The sequence below is a fragment of the Carcharhinus amblyrhynchos genome, chromosome 18 (assembly GCF_965287045.1).
Source record: "Carcharhinus amblyrhynchos chromosome 18, sCarAmb.v2.hapA, whole genome shotgun sequence".
NCBI lineage: Eukaryota > Metazoa > Chordata > Chondrichthyes > Carcharhiniformes > Carcharhinidae > Carcharhinus > Carcharhinus amblyrhynchos.
In genome coordinates this window covers 48,333,595-48,355,546 of record NC_137341.1, presented here as the reverse complement: position 1 = coordinate 48,355,546, position 21,952 = coordinate 48,333,595, and the positions used below count along the sequence as shown (strand labels likewise).

At 43.2% G+C, this 21,952-nt stretch overlaps 1 protein-coding gene across 3 annotated transcripts in view; it reads right to left on the bottom strand.

Moving 5' to 3' along the window:
- Nucleotides 1–1,116: 1,116 nt before the first annotated feature.
- wdr24 (WD repeat domain 24) overlaps nucleotides 1,117–21,952 on the bottom strand; it is a 29,650-nt gene continuing 8,814 nt past the window's right edge. For 2 of the 3 annotated variants that reach the window (XM_080206972.1, XM_080206973.1), the window contains exons 4-10: nucleotides 14,732–15,401; nucleotides 13,217–13,329; nucleotides 12,505–12,623; nucleotides 10,676–10,780; nucleotides 8,142–8,479; nucleotides 5,816–6,000; nucleotides 1,117–3,260 (exon numbers count right to left, since the gene is read on the bottom strand). In XM_080206972.1, the coding sequence (XP_080063098.1) occupies nucleotides 3,092–3,260; nucleotides 5,816–6,000; nucleotides 8,142–8,479; nucleotides 10,676–10,780; nucleotides 12,505–12,623; nucleotides 13,217–13,329; nucleotides 14,732–15,401 (1,699 nt within the window). In that variant the 3' untranslated portion in view covers nucleotides 1,117–3,091. The remainder of the gene's footprint in view (nucleotides 3,261–5,815; nucleotides 6,001–8,141; nucleotides 8,480–10,675; nucleotides 10,781–12,504; nucleotides 12,624–13,216; nucleotides 13,330–14,731; nucleotides 15,402–21,952) is intronic. The other variant, XM_080206974.1, reaches the window with a different exon arrangement.

Sequence of the window (21,952 nt, the reverse complement as noted above, 5' to 3'; positions counted from 1 at the left end):
TCTTCCGGCATTATACCTGTAGCCAATGACGACATGAAGATCAAAGGCTCTGCAATCTCCTTCCAGAGAATCCTAGGGTAAATCCCATCCGGCCCAGGGGACTTAGCAATTCTTGAGAGTATGAAAATAGATAACACCTCCTCAAGTACCTCAATCCCGTCTAGTCTAAACGCCTGTATCTCAGTATTCTCCTCGACTACATTGACTTTTTCCTGCGTGAATACTGACAAAAAATATTCATTTAGTGCCTCTCCTATCTCTTCAGTCTCCACGCACAACTTCCCACTAATGTCTCTGACTGGCCCTAATCTTGTCCTAACCAATCTTTTATTCTTGCCATACCTATAGAAAGCTTTAGGGTCCTTGATCCTATCTGCCAAAGTCTTTTCACGTCCTCTTCTAGCTCTTCTTAACACTCTTTAGCTCCTTCCTGGCTAATTTGTAACTCTCCAGTGTCCTAACTGAGCCTTCATGTCTCATTTTTACATAAGCCTCCTTCTTCCTCTTCACTAAAGATTCAACTTCTTTAATACACCACGGTTCCCTCGCTCGACCACTTCCTCCCTGCCTGACAGGTACATAGTTATCAAGGACTTGCTGTAGCTGGTCCTTGAATAAACTCCACATTTGTTGTGAGGCAGCAGTGCTAACCATCGTGCCACTGACTACCACGGTGAGGAAAATATTTACTTTGTCTCTGAAATTGCTTTCCACTTTCATTTGTAATGCCAGCATTCCTTGGTTAGGGTTGAATTTTCCCCATTGCCCCTAAATGTACCTTCAGGGCCAGTTTTTTCAACTTCAAATTGTATTGGGTACATTGTACTTGACTCACTATGTGTATGCAGATATCTTGCAAATCGCTCAAACTTCATTGACATTTTCAGAACTTAATGTTCTTCAGTCCTCAGTCAAGAAAATTTCAAGTCTGTCTCAATCATCTTTGTTGTATATTACACTGACAGAACATTAATGTGGACTCAGCAGGCAATTATTACTGAACAATTTTAGTTATAATCCTGTGCAGAAGACAGCTGAGAGCACTGCAAGAAAATGTAATATATTAGAGGAAAATCATCTTTGTGCAATGGGTTGGAGAATGAATTGAATACAATGTGAAATTAAGCAACCACTGTTTATTGAAAGCATTTTAACAGCAGTGTACTAAGTTACTCCTAGATATATTCAGAATTCAATGTAAAATAAACTCTCATAAATAGTTTTAAAAGTACTCTAGTCTTAAGAAATATAACGGTGTTTATAATACAAGTGTGAGGAAGACTAAATTCACTTACGAACCTTTAGACTGTTACAATTTCAAACTCCATCCAATAATATGTAGAAGAGTTTAACGTTAAATAAAGTCTTTATTACAATTTATCAAAAAAAAGTACAACTAGCCATAGATCGGGGTCTTCCTTACATGTGGAATGTAACTCAAAAGTCAAAGCAATAATCTATGAAATATTCTCAACAAAACCTCAAACACAATTTAGTGGAAAGACATCTGTGTAACTGAGGTTAGAATATTTTTTTCTCTGCTATATCAATATGGCCAGAAATGGGTTTCCTTTTGTAAGGAAAAGTCCATTTCATCCCAGTGCAATGGCAGACACTGAACAAAAATACATGACAGACTTTGCCTACTCTGCAAATTTAAACTTAAACACAATAAAAATCAAAGTAACTAAATGAGGCAGTATGTTGGGTAGGTTATACTGCAATAGGTCTCATGGGAGTGGGGGAGGTGGACGCACTATGGCTGAATTCATTATGCATACTGACCCCTCCACATTAGGTCTGGGATATTACTTTGGTTGAAGCAGGTTGCTGGAATGCTGCTGACTTTCTGACCAAGTCTGGAGCAGCATATGCCTGATTTTTGCATTGTATATTAACGGGGGAATCAGAGCATTCACACACACGGCATTATTTGCTTTAGTTTTGCAAGCAGTTTAAAAATAAATTGGAAGTTACCAGATTGATGCCTATTGCCTTGCCACATAATCACACCTGTAGGCCCTAAACATCTCAAATTAGAGTCCCAAATAAATTTCCTAACTGCTTTTGCCCAAAAAATTCCAAAACATTAACATACTGATAGATTAACACATAAAACAGAAGGCAGTGAATGAATAACCCACTCCTGACTGGTAACAAAATGGACATTCTTTCATTGTTGACACTGACTATCCAAATAGACCTATTTGCTTAATCTTTGGTGCATGTTTGAAACAACATCTGTTGTGTTAACTGTTTGAAAGGTTGTTAGTGTCACAAGTAGGCTTACATTAACACTGCAATGAAGTTACTGTGGAAATCCCCTAGTCACTACACTCCAGTGCCTGTTCAGGTACACTGACAGCAAATTTAGCATGGTCAATCCACCTAACCAGCACGTCTTTCAGACTGTGGGAGGAAACCCACACAGACACGGGGAGAAGGTGCAAACTCTGCACAAACAGTGACCCAAGCAGGGAATCAAACCCAGGTCCCTGGCACTGTGAGGCAACAGTGCTAACTACTCTGCCACCATGTCGCCCCCATGTGTGTGCACACAAACATCCAGAAGCCTGGAAGTGTGCCAGTCATGGAGTGCAGAAATATTGTCTTGCAATAACTTGGTATCACGCCCACTCATTGATACCAATGCAGTTCCAGTTGCTTTACAAAGCATCTTTCTGCATTAGTTTGTTGCTTGGAGAGGCATTTCAGTGCAGTACAATTGGAAGGCAAGAGTACTTTATGCAATAAGATGTTGTCGCAATAAATCCCTTTTGGAATTATTTTCTGGCCAGTACCACTGCAAAATTATAGGTAGCTATGAGGAAAAATAACAGTAGGATGAATAAACTTCACAGCTAATTACCTCGGTTAATCTTTATCATAGTTCAATCAGCTAGAGGTTTTCCTGGTGAATGAGTCGATTTTTCACTGTACCCAATTTCAGCTGATTTCTGTTACGTGCAGCATCTTAAAATGATTTTGGGAAGTCACAGTGGTGCGCACATCCAAATGGACTACAGTTATCAGTAAGTCAAGTTGCTGCCGCCAGTTGGATGCCACATTGAGTTTTTCAGCACTGCTTTTCTCAGGTGTATTCACAGAGGTGGCCACATCCTGCTGGGCAATGTGAACTAGTCCTTAGCCAGTTCATGATGTGCTGCAGGTGCCCACCGTGACTACATCCCTGGCACCAAACAAACAGCCCTTTAACAACCTGGTGGCACACAGCACACATGCTAGCACACTGACGGCATCTAAAACACAAAGAAAAACACGCAGCAGCAGGTTAGTGTACATAATACTGGCAGTAACGTTAACATACACAATTCATCCACAGTGTGACAAGAAATTATCCCTGGAATGAGGAGCTTGCGTATGAGGAACAGTTGAGGACTCTAGGTTTGAACTCATTGGAAGTTTAGAAGGACGAGGGAGGATCTTATTGAAACTAACAGGATACTGCGAGACCTGGATAGAGTGGACGTGGAGAGGATGTTTTCACTAGTAGAAAAAACCAGAACCAGAGGGCACAACCTCAGGCTAAAGGGACAATCCTTTAATCTGTGGAACTCTTTGCCGCAGAAGGCTGTGGAGGCCAGGTCATTGAGTGTCTTTAAGACAGAGATAGATAAGGTTCTTGTTTAATAAGGGGATCAAGGGTTAAGAGGAAAAGGCAGGAGAATGGGGATGAGAAAAATATCAGCCATGATTGAATGGCAGAGTAAACTCGATGGGCTGAGTGACCTAATTCTGCTCTTATGTCTTATGGTCTAAATTTCAGACATCCGATTGTCCCACTAACTAGTGAGAAACTAGTGGATCTCCAAATAGGAACAGTGTAAAAGCCTAAAGAATTCAATGCCAATGTTCACTGTAACAGCTATATTTCCAGACTTTACTGATTATTTCTAAGTGTATTAATTTCAATATTTAATGGAAAATGTCCTTAACTCCAAATTATAAAAGGTTGCTATGCAGTTAGAACACATAAAACCCAATGCATCTTGTTCATTCAAGCCAAAGTAATACCATCTTAAATATATCTGTACAATCTCTTGACTGCAGAACCATTTTCACCAAAAATAAATCTCTATCTTTAGTGATCCAACTCATGATGCTATTCCGATTTCAATCTGTTATATACTTAGTTCAGAGAGTTTCGGCTCCGAGAAATAAGAACGTGGAATAAGTGGAATTATTTGGGTTTAAGGACTCTTTTTAAAATTGTTTGAGGGTGTGGGTGACATTTACAGACAATTGATGTTGATCCCAAAGATAAGTATCCCAAAAAGGTGCAGGTGGGCCGAGTCCTTGAACAAGAGAACTTTGCAATCACAGTTTACAACTTACTGAACCATTTTTTAAAATTAATTTAAGGGACATGGGTGTCACTGACTGGGCCAGCATTTATTGCCCATCCCTAGTTGCCCTTGGAGGGCAGTTGAGAGCAAACCACATTGCTGTGGCTCTGGAATCACATGTAGGCCAGACCAGATAAGGAAGGCAGATTTCCTTCCCCAAGGGGCATTTGTGAACCAGGTGGGTTTTTCCAACAATCAACAATGGTTTCATGGTCATCATTAGACTTTTAATTCCAGGTTTTTTTTATTGAGTTCAAATTCCACCATCTATCATGGTGGGATTTGAACTCAGGTCCCCAGAACATTAGCTAAGTTTCTGGATTAATAGACTACTGATAATACCACTAGCCATCACCTCCCCATTTCAAAGGAAATTAATCCTCATGTAGCCTGGGACTACACACAGAATCCATAGATTCCTACACTGCAGAAGGAAGTCATTCCATCCATCGTGTGCACTGACCACAATCCCACCGAGGCTCTATCCCAACCCCATACATATACCCTAGTTAGTCCCTCTGACATTAAGGGGCAATTTAGCATGGTCAATCCACCTAACCCACATATCTTTGGAGTGGGAGGAAACCCGAGCATCTGGAGGAAACCCATGCAGACACGGGGAGAACATGCAGACTCCACACAGAGTGACAAGCTGGGAATTTAACATTGAACAGGGAGTGAGCTAAGCTTTCTGCCTTTTTTTTGCTGCTACCCCATCAATTACGGACATGGGTTCTGGTTACCTTGTACATTCCACCTATTCCTAGTTGCCCAAAGTGAAGGGAGAGGGGATCACATCTGCAATCAGGCTCTCCCTTACAGGGTGGCAGGCACAGTTGGCCTCAGGTAAGTAATTTTTGGTATATTAGGACAATCACTAGCTGCATTGCCTGCTCCATTATTGGAGTAACCACTTTCACCACTGCTGAAGGTGATAGGGCTCAACTTTTCCCATATTCTCTCCTGTTCACACCCCATCCAGATGACTGGCATTTCTCATTTTACCAAGGGTTCTCAATAAAACAAAGCTGCATCAATGACTCTTGTGTAGCATCACAGAATGAGGCCATTCAGCCCATCAAGTCTGCACCAATTTACTGACAGGGCATCTTACCTACGCCTCATCGCCAAAATCCCATGTATATATCCCGCTAACCTCCCCACCCCACCACAACTTGCACAGAGTCAATTTAACATGGCCAATCAACCTAACCAGCACATCTTTGGACTGTGGGAAGAAGTAGGCTTTAAGATGCTGTGGCAGGGCACAGACAAGCAAAGCGGAATAGGAAAAAGTAACATTGTTGGCCGAGTAACCATTTCTGTAAGAGTATCAGGTTCAAATAATCACAGCTCTCCCAGTATAATTTCACCATTACATCTGGTCCATGTAACTGGCACGTAGACACTGCACCCTCCCGATAGCGATTATTACAGATTGGGCCCACCTATCACAGATCCAGCCCTTGCTGCTCATTGGTCTTTTACAGTTGCTGCAGTTGATGTGGAGGGTGGTTGATGCCTGGTTGAAGCAGTTGATGGAACTGCACGTGCTCAGTTTGATCACCTCATTGGAGACATTCCAGAGTTTGAAACGCTGCAGCAGGTCGATGTACGACGTGTACCAGTGCTCCTGGCAACAAAAGGAGACAACAGTCAATTCTAAACAGGCAGTGCAACGGTACAAATATTTCCCACAGTCAGTGTCTTTTTGTTAAGCAATATATCCCAAAATACTACACAAAGAAGTGCAATGAGAGTTGGGAGAGAGAATCACAAGCATGGAATTCCCTCTGGAGGCAGTAGCTTAGTGGTATTGTCGTTGGACTGGTGACCCAGAATCTCACCACGGCATACGGTGATGTTTGAATTCAATACAAAAAAAATCTGGAATTAAGAATCTAGGAATTAAGATGACCACGAAACCACTGTCGATTATTGTAAAAATCCATCTGATTCACTAATGTCCTTTAGAGAAAGAAATCTGCCGTCCTTACCTGGTCTGGCCTACATGCAACTCCGGAGCCATGGTAATGACTCTTAGCAGCCCTCTGAGATGGTCAAGAAAGCCACTCAGTTCGAGGGCAATTAGAGATGTGCAAGAAATGCTGGCCCTGCCAGCAACACCCACATCCCACGAACAAATAAAAAAGGAAAAATTCAAGAGTATTTTCAAAATTGATACAGTAAGGAGTCTCACAACACCAGGTTAAAAGTCCAACAGATTTAACTGGAATCACAAGCTTTCAGAGCGCTGCTCTTTCACTTCACCTTCCACTCACTTGATGAAGGAGCAGTGCTCTGAAAGCTCACGATTCCAAATAAACCTGTTGGACTTATTAATCTGGCGTTGTGAGACTTCTTACTGTGCCCATCCCAGTCCAACACCAGCATGTCCACATCAGAAGTCGTAACAAAGGTCAGGGAAGGAGTTTCAAAAGTAAGGGCCAACGTGGCTAAAGGCGATCAGCGACGGAGGGACAAGAATATTGGTCAAAGTTAGATGATTGGATGAGCATTCTTGACACAATGGGCTGGGAGGTGACAGTAAGGTGTGGCAAGGTCACAAACAGTAGACAACTCAAAATCATGATTCTGAATTGAATACATCTACGGAGTCAGTGAGGAGAAGCGATGGATAAGATTGCAGGATGCAATTTCTAGTTGTATCACAGCTTAGTACAGCTCCTGCTCTGCTCAAGACCGCCAGGAACTACAAAGGGTCGTGAACATAGCCCAATCCAACATGCAAGCCAGCCTCCCATCCCCTGATTCTGTCTACACTTCCTGCTGCCTTGACAAAGCAGCCAGCATAACCAAGGACCGCACACAACCCGAACATTCTCTCTTCCACCTTCCCTCAGGAAAAAGATACAAAAGTCTGAGGTCACGTACCAACTGACTCAAGAACAGCTTCTTCTCTGCTGCTGTCAGACTTTTGAATGGACTTACCTCGCATTAAGCTGATCTTTCTCTACACCCTAGCTACGACTGTAACACTACATTCAGCACTCTCTCCTTTCCTTCTCTATGAACAGTATGCTTTGTCTACATAGGGTGCAAGAAACAATACTTTTCACTGTATACTAATTAACATATGTGACAACAATAAATCAAAATCATATCAGACCCATCAGAAATAAAGTAACTGTTGTGGACTCTATTCTGGAATTTTAACATATTTAAAGGTGGCAATGGGTGGCAGAGGTTAGCACTGCTGTCTCACAGCACTGGGGACTCAGGTTCATTTCCCGGCTTGGTTCACTGGGTGGAGTCTACACGTTCCCTCCGTGTCAGTGTTAGTTTCCTTCAGGTGCTCCGGTTTAACATAAAAGATGGGAGCAGGAGGAGGCCATTCAGCCCTTTGAGCCTGCTCCGTCATTATGATGATCACAGCTGACTGTCCAACTCAATAGCCTAATCCTGCTTTTCCCCCATAACCTCTGATCCCATTCGGCCCAAGTGCTACATCCAGCCATTCTTGAATACATTCAATGTTTCCTCCAACAGTCTGAAAGACATGCTGATTAGTTGTATTGGCCATGTTAAATTCCCCCTCAGTGTACCCAAACAGGCACCGGAATGTGGCGACTAGGGGACTTTCACAGCAACTTAGTTGCAATGTTAATATAAGCCTACTTGTGACTAATAAATAAGCTTGCTTAAGAATAATTCAGTTAACCCCCCCCATGGTTTGAGACCACTTTCTCAACATTCCTTGTTGCTTAACTTTGAAACTGGAAGAGAATACAGCTTATTTGAACATGTTCTCACCTGTGTCTGTTCATCAATTTCTTTCCGTATACGATCCCCGAGTACAATGAGAACGGATACGGCCATCTGCACATCTCCCTGCTCAGCGTAGTGATGGAGCATGTCTTTAACGAGGGAATTGAAGTAATCAGCAGGCAGATAGGCATCGTACAGAGGCTGCGAGATCGACATGAGGGAGAAGGATTCAATTGGGGTCAGGCACACAGTCTCAGCTTCATTTCCGCTAACGTGTGGAGATTCCACTTTGTCCTGAAGGTGGTCCGGAGCAGAAGGGTTATCGATAATTTCGTGACGCAGCTGGAACGCTTCCTGAGGCAAAACGTATTCATGTTCCTCTGCTGACAGATAGGAAGGCAGCATGTGTAAACAAAGTTACTGACATCGATGCTTAAAAGAAACGAGAGAATTGAACATGGGCCCTGTTCCAGAACAGCACTTTTACACATACAGACACACAATGGGGGAATTATATGAATCTGCACCGACCCACCGGCAGTGCAAATGCACCTGCACTTGTGATTTTATGACCATTCATTTTAATGGTCAGAAAACTGTCCCAAATTCTGATGCTCACCAGCAGGGAGCAAGAGGGTGGCAGCGGGGCAGGGGGCATGGTAATAAAGGCAGTGGCCTCAGGTTAGCAAGGGGATAACAAGGAGGTCCTCATTCCTGATCACTGTACACCAATCCCTGATGGAAGCCTTTTTGTATAAAGGAGAGGAAAGGACAGAATTAGACATGGCTGTTATATTTTCACTCTTTAACAGCCTCCCAACATTCAGAATGGGGAGGCACAGTGGTTAGCACTGCTGTCCCACAGCTGCCTTTTTTTTAAAGCTACTAAGCAAGTCCCAATTGCCCGCATTTGGCCCATATCCCTCTATTCCCCTCATACCCATGTAAGTGTCTAAACACTTTCTAAAATACCGCCTCTACTACCATACCTACTGTTCCAGACAGTCACTATCCTGTGTGAAACAACTGCCCCCCTGGACCCTTTTGTATCTCTCCCCTCTCACCTTAAACCTATGCCCTCTAGTTTTAGACTCCTCTACCTTTTGTAAAAGATATTGATTACTTAACGGATCTAGGCCCCTCATTATTTTGTAGATCTCAATAAGATCACCCGTACGTTCCAGGAAAAAAGTGCCAATCTATCCAGCCCCTCCTTATAGCACAAACCATTGAGTCCTGGTAGCATCCTAATAAACCTCTTCTCCATTCTTTCTAGTTTAATAATATCCTTTTTTATTAAAGTTTATTTATTAGTTTCATAAGTAGGCTTACATTAGCACTGCATTTCCCTAGTTGCCACACTCCAGCGCTTGTTCGGGTCAATGCACCTAATCAGTACGTCTTTCAGAACGTGGGAGTACCCAGAGGAAACCCATGCAGACACAGGGAAAATGTACAAACTCCATATAGACAGTGACCCAAGCTGGGAATCGAACCCAGGTCCTTGGATGTGAGGCAGCAGTGCTAACCACTGTGCCACCGTGCTGCCCCTTATCTCTATAGTCAGCTGTCTTTCTGACCAGCATACAGCATGAGCTGGAAACTTAGTGCATGAATCTAAGTATGCAGCATTACTGACTTGGATGTGAGCTCAGGCAAGAAATTTTTATCTTGTACATTCACAAGCTTTGCATGCAAATAACTAATGCCAGGGACATTGCAAAATCATCAGAATATGCAAATCTCATGAGTCACTCATTCCATCGATAATTTTATCAGAAATTATCTAAGGGATGGGGGTTGGTGTACGGGTACGTATGGGGTAAATTCACTCCACACACAGCTTCAAACGATTCCTACACAGAATCCTACAGTGTAGAGGGAGGCCATTCAGCCCATCAGATCTACACTGACCACAACCCCACCCAAGCCCTATTCCCATAACCTCATGCATTTACCCTAACTAATCCCCCTGACGCTGAGGAGTTATTTAGCATGGCCAATCAATCTAACTGGCACACCTTTGGAGTGTGGGAGGAAACCGGAGCACCGGAGGAAACCCATGCAGACACAGGGAGAATGTGTAAACTCCACACAGACATTGACCCAAGCTGCGAATCGAACCTAGGTCCCTGGCACTGTGAGGCAGCAGTGCTAACCACTGTGCCACTGCCCATCAATGAAAGAAAATAGTATATTTGACAGTGGTCAGTAATATGTCTGATCCTCAGCAGCAACATGTTGGGTATCCTTGGTAGAGGACAGGAGCTGACAAATCCAGTCGCTAACACTCACTGCAACATAGGATCCAGAAAAACACCATTTCCTGAACAATCCCAAGGCCAAGAAACAATTTAGCACCAAGCAAGCCCCTCACCACCATCTCGCCTTTGCTTCATTTAAGCACCTTAGATCATCTGGCAACTGGGATGGGTTTTGCTCAGAACAGTTACTTAACGACAGATCTCCATCAACACCAGAAGAACTCTCGTGGTTAGGAGACTTGAACGATGTCAGTTTTCACGACACAATCGATAACTGGCAATTTCTCCCAACAGTTAGTTGAATAAAGCACTCACCTGGGGCATTTTCATGGTCCACCATGTAAAGGTCATCTTCATCCCCTTCCACATCCCCAAACAGGTAATCCGTAGGCACATCGCTACCTTCCGTCTCCTCGTTCTCTGTAACAGGGCAGAAGGAAAGTATTAGACTAAATTGTGCGCTAAAATGGTGAGAACTTTGCTCACAATGAAATCATTTAAACCAAATCAAATTTTTTTTAAAAATCAGTCGCTTGCTGTGGCACTGACAATTGTACAAGGGAGCGACACGGTGATTAGCACTGCTGCCTCAAAGAGCCAGGGACCTGGGTTCAATTCCCGGCTTGGGTCACTTGACTGTGCGGAGTCTGCACGTTCTCCCCATGTCTGCGTGAGCTTCCTCCGGGTACTCTGGTTTCCTCCCACAGTCTAAAAGGTGTGCTGGTTAGGAACACTGGCCATGCTAAATTCTCCCTCAGTGTACCTGAACAGGCGCCGGAGTGTGGTGACCAGGGGATTTTCACAGTAACTTCATTGCAGTGTTAATGTAAGCCTAGTTTTAATTCTAATAAATGAACTTACAAAGGAGAGTGCAAGCGAGAGAAAATCTGCTTCAACTGAAAAATAACATTTTTGTAATGGTGGAGATTGGTGGCGAAAATAGAGTTCTTTCCTAGAATTATTTATTATCTGAAAAATGGGCACACACCGGTGCCTGTTCAGGTACACTGAGGGAGGATTTACCATGGTCAATGCACCTAGCCAGCACATCTTTTGGACTGTGGGAAGAAACTGAGAGCATCTGGGGAAACCCATGCAGACATGGGGAGAACATGCAGACTCCACACACACAGTGACCTGAGGCCAGAATTGAACCTGGGTCCCTGGTGCTGTGGTTATTTTTTGTTAAACCTATTCACAGAAACCCTACAGTGCAGGGGGAGGCCATTCGGTACACTGAGTCTGCACCAACCACAATCTCACCCAGGCCTTATCCTCATAACCCCATGTGTTTACTCTAGCTAGAGCCCCAACACTAAGGGGCAATTTTAGCATGGCCAATCCACCTAGCCCACACATCTTTGGTCTGTGGGAGGAAACTGGAGCACCCAGTGAAAACCCATGCAGACAAGCTGAATAAACTAGGCTTATACTCGTTAGAGTTTAGAAGAATGAGGGGAGATCTCATTGAGACGTATAAGATGATGAATGGGATGGATAGGATAGAGATGGAGAGGCTCTTCCTGCTCAGAAAGGACAGTAGGACTAGAGGGCACAGCCTCAAGATCAGGGGGGCGCAGTTTAGAACGGAGTTGAGGAGGAACTTCTTCACTCAAAGGGTGGTGAATTTCTGGAATTCTCTGCCCGTTGAAGTGGTGGAGGCTGCCTCGCTAAATATATTTAAGACGCAGGTGGATAGGTTTTTGATAGGCAAGGGGATTAAGGGTTATGGGGAGAGGGCGGGAATGTGGAACTGAGCCACGACAGATCAGCCATGATCTTACTGAATGGCGGGGCAGGCTCGAAGGGCTAGATGGCCTACTCCTGCTCCTATTTCTTATGTTCTTATGGGGAGAACATGCAGACTCTGCACAGACAGTGACTCAAGCTGGGAATCAAACCCGGATATCTGAAGCTGTGAGGCAACAGTGCTAACCACTGTGCCACCGAAGAGAGTCAGAATCTTTACCATTCTGATAAATCACAATAAGCCAAGTAGCACTAACATTGGCACTGTAGTACCATGTCTCACCAATATGTTTAATTAAAGTCTATCCAATTGAACAATTAATTGGAGTTCCCAGTGCACATGTGCAAAAATACTGACCCAGCAACATGGAAAAAAGCAAGTATATTTATTTTACCTTCATTTGCGGTGATTAAAGGATTGGAGGAATCTAAATGATTAATCTCCTGACGGTTTTCAGCCTTGCCTCGCTCCAACCTAGTCTCGTTACCCAGTGCTGCAGAGAGCTCCTTAAGACTGGGCAGGAAAATGAAACATGAATACATTACACTGCCTGCTGTATTAAATAGAAAGAAACTACACTTCTTAAAAAAAAATCACCAAATCAGACAGAAACTGAACTTTGAAGATGGAAACTGTAGTATACATTAAAAATAAGAAAACCCATACCGACAGTAGATAAACTTACGTACTTTTATCCTCTGTACAAATAAGTTTTTCTAAATGAGTACAGAATATATAGGAAAGCAAGACCAAATGGTTCACTGCTGAGAGGCCAACTTAGCCATAGAGACATAGAGGTTGACAGCATGGAAACAGGCCTTTTGGCCCAACTTGTCCATGCCACCCCTTTTTTTTAAACCCCTAAACTAGTCCCAGTTACCTACATTTGGCCCATATCCCTCTATACCCATCTTACCCACATAACTGTCTAAATGCTTTCAAAAAGACAAAATTGTACCCGTCTCTATTACCACCTCTGGTAGCTTGTTCCAAACAGTCACCACCCTCTGTATGAAAACGTTATCAATTATATACCAGAAATGTAATCTCACCACAGCATTCTATGACCATTTTATTTCAAATTAAACTGTCCCTGCCTTTCTTACCTGTTCATAAGGGGTAAGCCCCCACTCTTGCCTATACTTTGATTCAAGTTGACAGATGAAATAGCACCTGGGTTGGAATAAACGATCCTCAGCATCGTCCATGTCTGAGCCACCTAGACACAGAGCAGGAGCAAAGTTAAATCTCATTTTGTACCAGTGGTGTAGGCCATCAGGGATGCTGTTAGTATTGGCCTGGAGTATTGGGTGCAGTTTTAGTGTCCTTATCTGAGAAAGGATGTCCTTGCTATAGAGGGAATACAACAAAGGTTTACCAGGCTGATTCCTGGGATTGCAGGTCTGTCATATGAGGAGAGACTAGGTCAGTTAGGATTATATTCGCTGGAGTTTAGAAGAGCGAGAGGGGATCTCATAGAAAGTTATAAAATTCTAACAGGGTTAGACAGGGTAGATTCAGAAAGAATGTTCCCAGTGGTGGGGGGAGTCCAGAACCAGGGGTCATAGTTTGAGGATAAGGGGTAAACTTTTAGAACTGAGGTGAGGAGAAATTTCTTCACCCAGAGGGTGGTGAATGTGTGGAATTCACTCCCACAGAAAGTAGTTGAGGCCAGAACATTGTGTGATTTCAAGAAGAAATTAAATATAGCTCTTGGAGCTAAAAGGATCAAGGGATATGGGAGGAAAGGTGGGGGGGTGGGCGGTGAAATCAGGATACTGAATTAGATGATCAGCCGTGATCAAAATGTACGACGGAGTGGGCTCGAAGGGCTGAATGGCCAACGCCTGCTTCTACTTTCTATGGAAGGTGAAACGATATAGATTAAATTCACCCTCAACTCATTTCAGTTACAAACACTGGGTTACAATAACGTAACATCTGTTGTAATATGCAATTAAAGAACTGCATCGGGTTAGGGGGTGGGTGGTTCCGCAGAAATGCTATCAGCTCCGCATTCACAGTGTATATCAATAGGGAATATTTTTAAATATTTGAGCGTGTTGTTTTATTTTAAACAGACATGCAGCACAAACGTGATGAGGAGCTGTGATCGGTCATTTAAATCTCATTCCTTGGGGCTGAGCACAATTCACTCAAACTGTCTTACCCATCACAGCACCCTCTGGGGATGGGACACAAATCATCACCATTCATGGGTCACATAGTTTGGCATCCCTCCCTCACGACGGCAATCAGGACACACTTACTTTCCAGTGAACTGCAGAATCCCTGCATCATTTACAGCACGTTACACGAAAACTTTCTCCCCACCTCCTCTGAAAAATTACCACTTGTTTGTGTGGGTTTCCAATGGGTGCTCCGGTTTCCTCCCACAGTCCAAAAACGTGTGGGTTAGGTGGATTGGCCATGCTAAATTGCCCCTTGACGTCAGGGAGACTAGCTAGCATGAATGCATGGGGTTTTGGGGATAGGGCCTGGGTGGGATTGTGGTCGGTGCAGACTTGATGGGCCGAATGGCCTCCTGCTGTATTGTAGGGATTCTGTGATTTATTTTGTAAATATTCTTTTTCCATTTTTGACCCAAGTAATTACAGTACCTGATAACGATACAATTCTTTTGCAATTTTGGCATTATGGTCACATAGCTCAGCAAGCGAGCGGCCAGCCAGAATGTACTGCTGCGCTGTGTTGACAAACCAGTCCATGGAGTTACTGCCCAGTTCGGTTTCAAACACGTTCAGAGAGCTGGACACGTTTGCAAATTGCTCCGATAAGTCGGGCTTCTTGAAGAAAAAGATGGGATAACGTCTCTCCCCGCCGTAGGTTTTCCGGTTGGAGTCGCTACCAAACATGCTGTCCTTTCCCGCAAAAGCCAAGTCTCCAAACAGCCCGTAGCACAACCCCTCAGGGTTGGCACGGTCGACAGGCCGGCTGGCGTCTTTAAACATGTGCTGGTACAGAGTGCTGTCTTTCGACCCGGAGAGGAGGTAATAGGGATCGTGAATGTGACGCCACACAATCCCCGTGGTAACATCCTTGTGCTCCTCAAACATTCCAAACGGGATGTAGGGCCGTCGAATGTCCCACACGTAGATGTTGTGATCCACCATCATGGAGCAGGTCGCCAGGTGATATTTCATTTCTGGTCTCCATTTCACACGAGCCACTGAGGCAATAGTCTGAACACAATATATCTCCTTGGTCTTCGGTGTGGAAATGTCCCACACTTTCACCATTTTATCCCGTCCTCCAGTTGCTAACCATCCTCTGAAAAAACAAACACAACATAAGCAGGCAGCATGCTGCATTTATTAAGATCTATACACCACTGTTCAACCTGTGAAGATTATATTAAATGTATAATCTTATATATATTGTATTATATATTATGTTATATACAATATATATAAAAAAAATCAAATGTGCAGAGCAGATTAGCTGAACTGTGTGATGCATATTCCATGTAGGTGAGGTGCTTTTAATTCAAGAACATGGCATGAATGGGAAGATGGAGGCTTATTTATTAATATCACAAATAGACTTAGATTGACACTGCAGTGAAGTTACTGTGCAACACTGAATTAGAGCAACATTTAGAATTGCAGAAATCAAAACTTGTACCTTAGTTGAGTAGAGAAGGTAAATATCTACTTTATGTTTTTAGTTTGATGTACCTGGCTTGTGCTGCAGTGAAGATAGTAGTTTATTTACTAGTGTCACAAAAGTACACTTACATTAACACTGCAATGAAGTTACTGTGAAAACCCCCCAGTCGCTACACTCTGGCGCCCGTTCAAGTACACTGAGGGAGAATTTAGTACAGCCAATGCACCCTAACCAGCACGTCTTTTGGACTGTGGGAGGAAACCCGGAGAGACATGGGGAGAATGTGCAGACTCCACACAGACAGTGACCCAAGCTAAGAATCAAACCAGGGCCCCTGGCACTGTGACGCAGCAGTGTTAACCACTATGTCACCGTGCCACCCCTTCACGACTATTAAGATCTATACGCCACTGATAAAACTGTGAAAGAACAATTCAGGAGATTTGTAGAGGATATGAACAGGTTAGCAAGTTGGGCAGATAGGGGAAAAAAAAAATCAAGAGTTAGAAAAGGAACAACATGTTACTCATGACACCAAACGTAGATTGGGTGATCACTTTGCTGAGCGCTTTTGGTTCGTGTGCAATCAAAACCCTGACCTTCCTGTTGCTTGCTATTTTAACACACGATCCCGCTCCCATGCCCACATGTCTGTCCTTGGCCTGCTGCAATATTCGAGCAGAGTTCAACACAAACTGGAGGAACAGCATCTCACCTTCAGGTTAGGTAAGTTACAGCTTTCCAATCTTAACATCGAATTCAACAACTTCAGATGATTTGCTCTATCCCACCTCAACCCTTTTCCTTTTATTTAACTTTTAACTGTTCTCTACCTTTTATTTCTTTATTGTCTTTCTTCATTTTTCCTCCCCCCCCAACTCTTTTCTTCCCCCTACTTCAACCCCTTCCCTTTTCTCCCCTGCTTCCCCTTTTCTACATTCTACCTCTAGCCCATTCACTCCCCTCCCCAAACATCGCCACCTGTCACAGCTTACAACTTCTCTGCCGTTTGGCCATTCACACCCTTTATTCTCTCTGTGGACTGCCATTAGCAGCCTTTCCCCTGGTTTCTGTGGCTATGACTCACCTTTCATTCCCTCGCCCTGAAGTATAAATATCTCCCACTTCCTATGCCTTTTTAGCTTTGACAAAAGGTCATCTAGACTCGAAACATCAGCTCTTTTCTTTCCTTACAGACGCTGCCAGACCTGCTGAGATTTTCCAGCATTTTCTCTTTTGGTTTCAGATTCCAGCAGCCGCAGTATTTTGCTTTTATCCAGTGTTACTCATGATAAATGGTTGAGGTGGAAAGATCACTTCACACTGGTCTTTCGGTTCAAGTTATTTTACTGTAAGCCTCTACTCCAGAGCTGCCAGCCTATAAAAAATCCCATCCCCAAAGTGATGCCGCTGTTTATAACACAATCAATGCTATAGGTTTTACTGACAATTCTCTTAACAAGGTGATTGCCACACTCTGATTCCCAACACATTGTTCCACAATTCTTAGAAGATTTTCTGCTGTCAAAGAGATAATGAAAGCAAACAGACTATGGAAAGATCATGAAAGAAGTTAAATAAAATCATAATTTTTCTATTTAGGCCACAGAGTTGATGTTAAATTTGTAAAGACACTGCGTGCCATACTTGGGGTAGTGCATGCAGATCTGTACACCCAGTTATGTTCAAGGACAAAGAGTACAGCAAAAGTTCATTAAAAGTGTTTTGGATCAAAATTACGAAGAAAGGCTTGAATGATTGGTGTTGTTTTAATGGAAAAGAGCAAGTAATTTCCCCCAAAATTTAAGAGGTGCTCTTTAAGGGCACCAATTTAAGAGAGTGGCATGGTGGCACAGTGGTTAGCACTGCTGCCTCACAGCGCCAGGGGCCCAAGGTCGATTCCAGCCTTTGGTAACTGTGCAGAGTGTGCACGTTCTCCCCGTGTCTGTGTGAGTTTTCTCCAGTGCTCTGGTTTCCTACCACAGTCCAAAAGACTTTTTTGATTTTGATTTGATTTATTATTGTCACATGTATTAGCATACAGTGAAAAGTGTTGTTTCTTACATGTTATACAGACAAAGCATACTGTGCATAGAGAAGGAAACGAAGGTGCACAAAATGTAACGTTACAGTCATAGCTAGGGTGTAGAGAAAGATCAACTTAATGCGAGGTAGGTCCATTCAAAAGTCTGAAAGACGTGCTGGTTAGGTGTATTGGCCATGCTAAATTCTCCCTCAGTGTACCCGACAGCGCTGGAATGTAGCAACAAGGGGATTTTCACAGCAACTTCACTGCAGTGTTAATGTGAGCCTACTTGTGAAACTAATAAATAAACTTAAGTCCTAAGAAATTTTGAGAGGATAGTTGGTGAAAATTCAGTTCCACTGCTGGAAACATCAAGCACATAGTTCATGGAGCTCACAATATGGAGTGTCTTACCACAGCGGCTAGTGAAGCAGAGACAAGAAAGTTTTGAAAATAAATATAAAAGCAGATGGAGAAATGACAAGTGAAATAGAACAGACAGAATAATTGCTCCAGCCAAAGAAAAGGCTCCAGTATTACTGAGATGGAACAGACTGGTCTGTTATGCTCTCATTTCTATTATTTTATTAATGATTAAAGTTCTCTATATCAGACCTGGTGAGAGGAAACTGTAGAAGCTGTTTCCTAACTTTTGTGTTGAAAGCCCGAGATAAACAACAAAAACTAAATTTGAACAAGTGCATCACATGCAGTCAAATGACGTGGGAGGTGGTAGCATAGTGGTATTGTCGTTAGAGTAGTAATCTGGAGACCCATGGTCCGAATCCCGCCACAGCACATCGTGAAATTTGAATTCAATAAAAACGGTCGTGAACGTAGCCCAATCCATCCTCTCATCCACTGCCTCGGAAAAGCAGCCAGCATGATTAAGGACTCCACGCAACCCGGACATTCTCTCTTCCACCTTCTTCCGTCGGGAAAAAGATACAAAAGTCTGAGGTCACGTACCAACCGACTCAAACAACTTCTTCCCTGCTGCTGTCAGACTTTTGAATGAACCTACCTTGCACTAAGTTGATCTTTCTCTACACCCTAGCTATGACTGTAATACTACATTCTGCACTCTCTCGTTTCCTTCTCTATGAAGGATAAGTTTTTTCTGTATAGTGCGCAAGAAACAATACTTTTCACTGTATCCCAATACACGTAACAATATAAATCAAATCAAAAACATCTGGAATTAAAAGTCCAAGGATAACCATTCTCGACTGTCATAAAAACCCCATCTGATTCACTAATGTCCGTGGGGAAGGAAATCTGCCGTCCTTAACTGGTCTGGCCTATGTGCGACTCTAGAGCCATAACAATGTGCTTGACTTTCAAATACCCTCAGGGATGGGCAATAAATGGTAGCCTAGTCAATGGCGCACACATCCCATGAATGAATAAAAAAAGGTGTAAAATACTCATTGCAAACAGCTATCACATCAGCCTTATTTATGAATATATTCCACTAAACATGAAAGGTGCAGTTCCTGAGCACTAAAGCCTCTGCTGTAGCATCTAATCCAGAGCATCTGAAGGACACCAGTTTGATTTCAATGGATCCTCTTCAGTCTGTTAGCTCACCTTTAAAAGAAGCTGGAATTACAGGCTGGCACAGAGTGAAGCTGCAATATGCTGCCAACTGATAGGGCATGTCACAATGTTGTTGCTAAATATTGTCAAATTTCTCCCCCTTTCGCCTATTTATTCCATCTGTTATCCACCCCAGTCTTCTTCAACCTTTCCTCCTCTCCCAAACTCTGTTACATAAATAGCTGCAAATGGTTATAAGACCCCACTGGAATGGCATGTGTGCCAGTTTCCCCACTGTCTCCATATGGATGCAGCTTTTTCTCACCTCCCCTTTTGGGTCCTAACAGATTATACAGGTGGAAGCTGGGAACAAAGCTGTTGCCTGTGATTCCCCATATGGTGAGCTCACAATCTCAACTGTATAATAAACAGGTGCTGAGCACAAGTTGGGCAACTTTCCACCAAAAGTAACCAAGAACGAAGGCAGGAAACAATTGGACACCCTGCAGTGTGTCCGCAGTCGCCTTGTCAAGAGCTCGAGGCACTGCCTGGCCACCAGTTCAGCCAAGGTAGAGCACTGCGTAAGAAAGCAGAAAGCAAGGCGATACAAAGCATACTGAAATTTCCACTCAGGACAGATACTTTTATAGCTTTATTTCTGTGTTGAAATTCTGACCGCAAATCAGGGCTCGTGTTAAAACATTCCACGATTCGTTGGCAATTTTCAGGAATACAACTTATGCTTAATATTGGACTTTATTGTAAATTTTTGACAATGAATTGCTTTTTGCCATTTTTATTATTTATTTATTAATGTCACAAGTAGGCTTACATTAACACTGCAATGAAGTTACTGTGAAAATCCCCTAGTCGCCACACTCCAGCGCCTGTTCAGGTACGCACAGAATTTGATTTATTGTCACATGTATTAGCATACAGTGAAAAATATTGTTTCTTGAGTGTTATACAGACAAAGCATACCATTCATAGAGAAGGAAAGGGGAGAGTGCAGAACGTAGTGTTACAGTCATAGCTAGGGTGTAGGGAAAGATCAACTTAATGCAAGGTAAGTCCATTCAAAAGTCTGACGGCAGCAGGGGAGAAGCTGTTTTTGAGCCGGTCAGTACGTGACCTCAGACTTTTGTATCTTTTTCTCAACGGGACAGAGTTTGTCCGTGTGTGTGGGTCCTTAATTATGCTGGCTGCTGTGCCGAGGCAGCTGGAAGTGAAGACTGAGTCAATGGATGGGAGGCTGGTTTGCGTGATGGATTGGGCATGGCCAATGCACCTAACCAGCACATCTTTCAGAGGGAGGAAACCGGAGCATCTAGAGGAAACCCACAGGGAGACTCCACACAAACAGTGACCTACACCAGGAATCAAATCCGGGTCCCTGGTGCTGTGAGACAGCAATGCTAACCACTATGTCTCCATGCTGCGTTGTCTGATCCAAGTATGGCAATAATTTAGCATCATGTCTGCATAAGGACTGGCTCAATGCTCACGTGTTCAGACGAGTAACTGGACAGGGAAAAGCCTGGGACTACAGGCCAGTGAGCCTCACGTATATGGTGGATAAATTGTTGGATGGTACATTGAGACTCGGAATCTACAGGCATTTAGAGACGTAAAGACTGATTAGGAACAGTCAGCATGGTTTTGAGAGTGGAAAAATCATGTCTCACAAATTTGATTGAGTTTTTTGAAGGGATAACCAAAAAGGTAGATGAGGACAGTACAGTTGATGTTGTCTACATGGACTTTAGCAAGGCCTTTGACAAGGTACTTCATGGTAGGTTGTTGCATAAGGTTAAATCTCACAGGATCCAGGGTGAGGTATCTAAATGGATACAAAAGTGACTTCTTGACAGAAGTCAGAGGGTGGTTGTAGAGGGTTGTTTTCCAAACTGGAGGCCTGTGACCAGCAGTGTGCCTCAGGGATCAGTGCTGCATCCACTGTTATTTATATTAATATTATAGGAGGCATGGTTAGTAAGTTAGCAGATGACACTAAGATTGGTGGCATAGTGGACAGTGAAGAAAGTTATCTCCAATTGCAACAGGATCTTGATCAATTGAGCCAGTGGGCTGACGAATGGACAATGGAGCTTAATTTAGACAAATGCAAGGTGATGCATTTTGGTAGATTGAACCAGGGCAGGATTTACTCAGTTAATGGCAGGGTGTTGGGGAGAGTTACAGAACAAAAAATCTCGGGGTACATGTTCATAGCTCCTCAAAAGTGGAGTCACAGGTGGACAGAGTGGTGAGGAAAGCATTCGGCATGCTTGATTTCATCGGTCAGAACACTGAATACAGGAGTTGGAATGTCTTGTTGAAATTGTACAAGACATTGGTAAGGCCACACTAGGAGTATTGTGTACAGTTCTGGTCACCCTATTATAGAAAGGATATTATTAAACTAGAAAGAGTACAGAAAAGATTTACTAGGATGATACCGGGACTTGATGGATTGAGTTATAAGGAGGCTGGGACTGAGACTGGGACTTTTTCCTCTGGAGCGTAGGAGGCTGAGGGGTGATCTTTTAGGGGTCTTTAAAATTATGAGGGGCACAGATCAACTAGGTAGTCAATATCTTTTCCCAAAGGTAGAGGAGTCTAAAACTAGAAGGCATAGGTTGAAAGT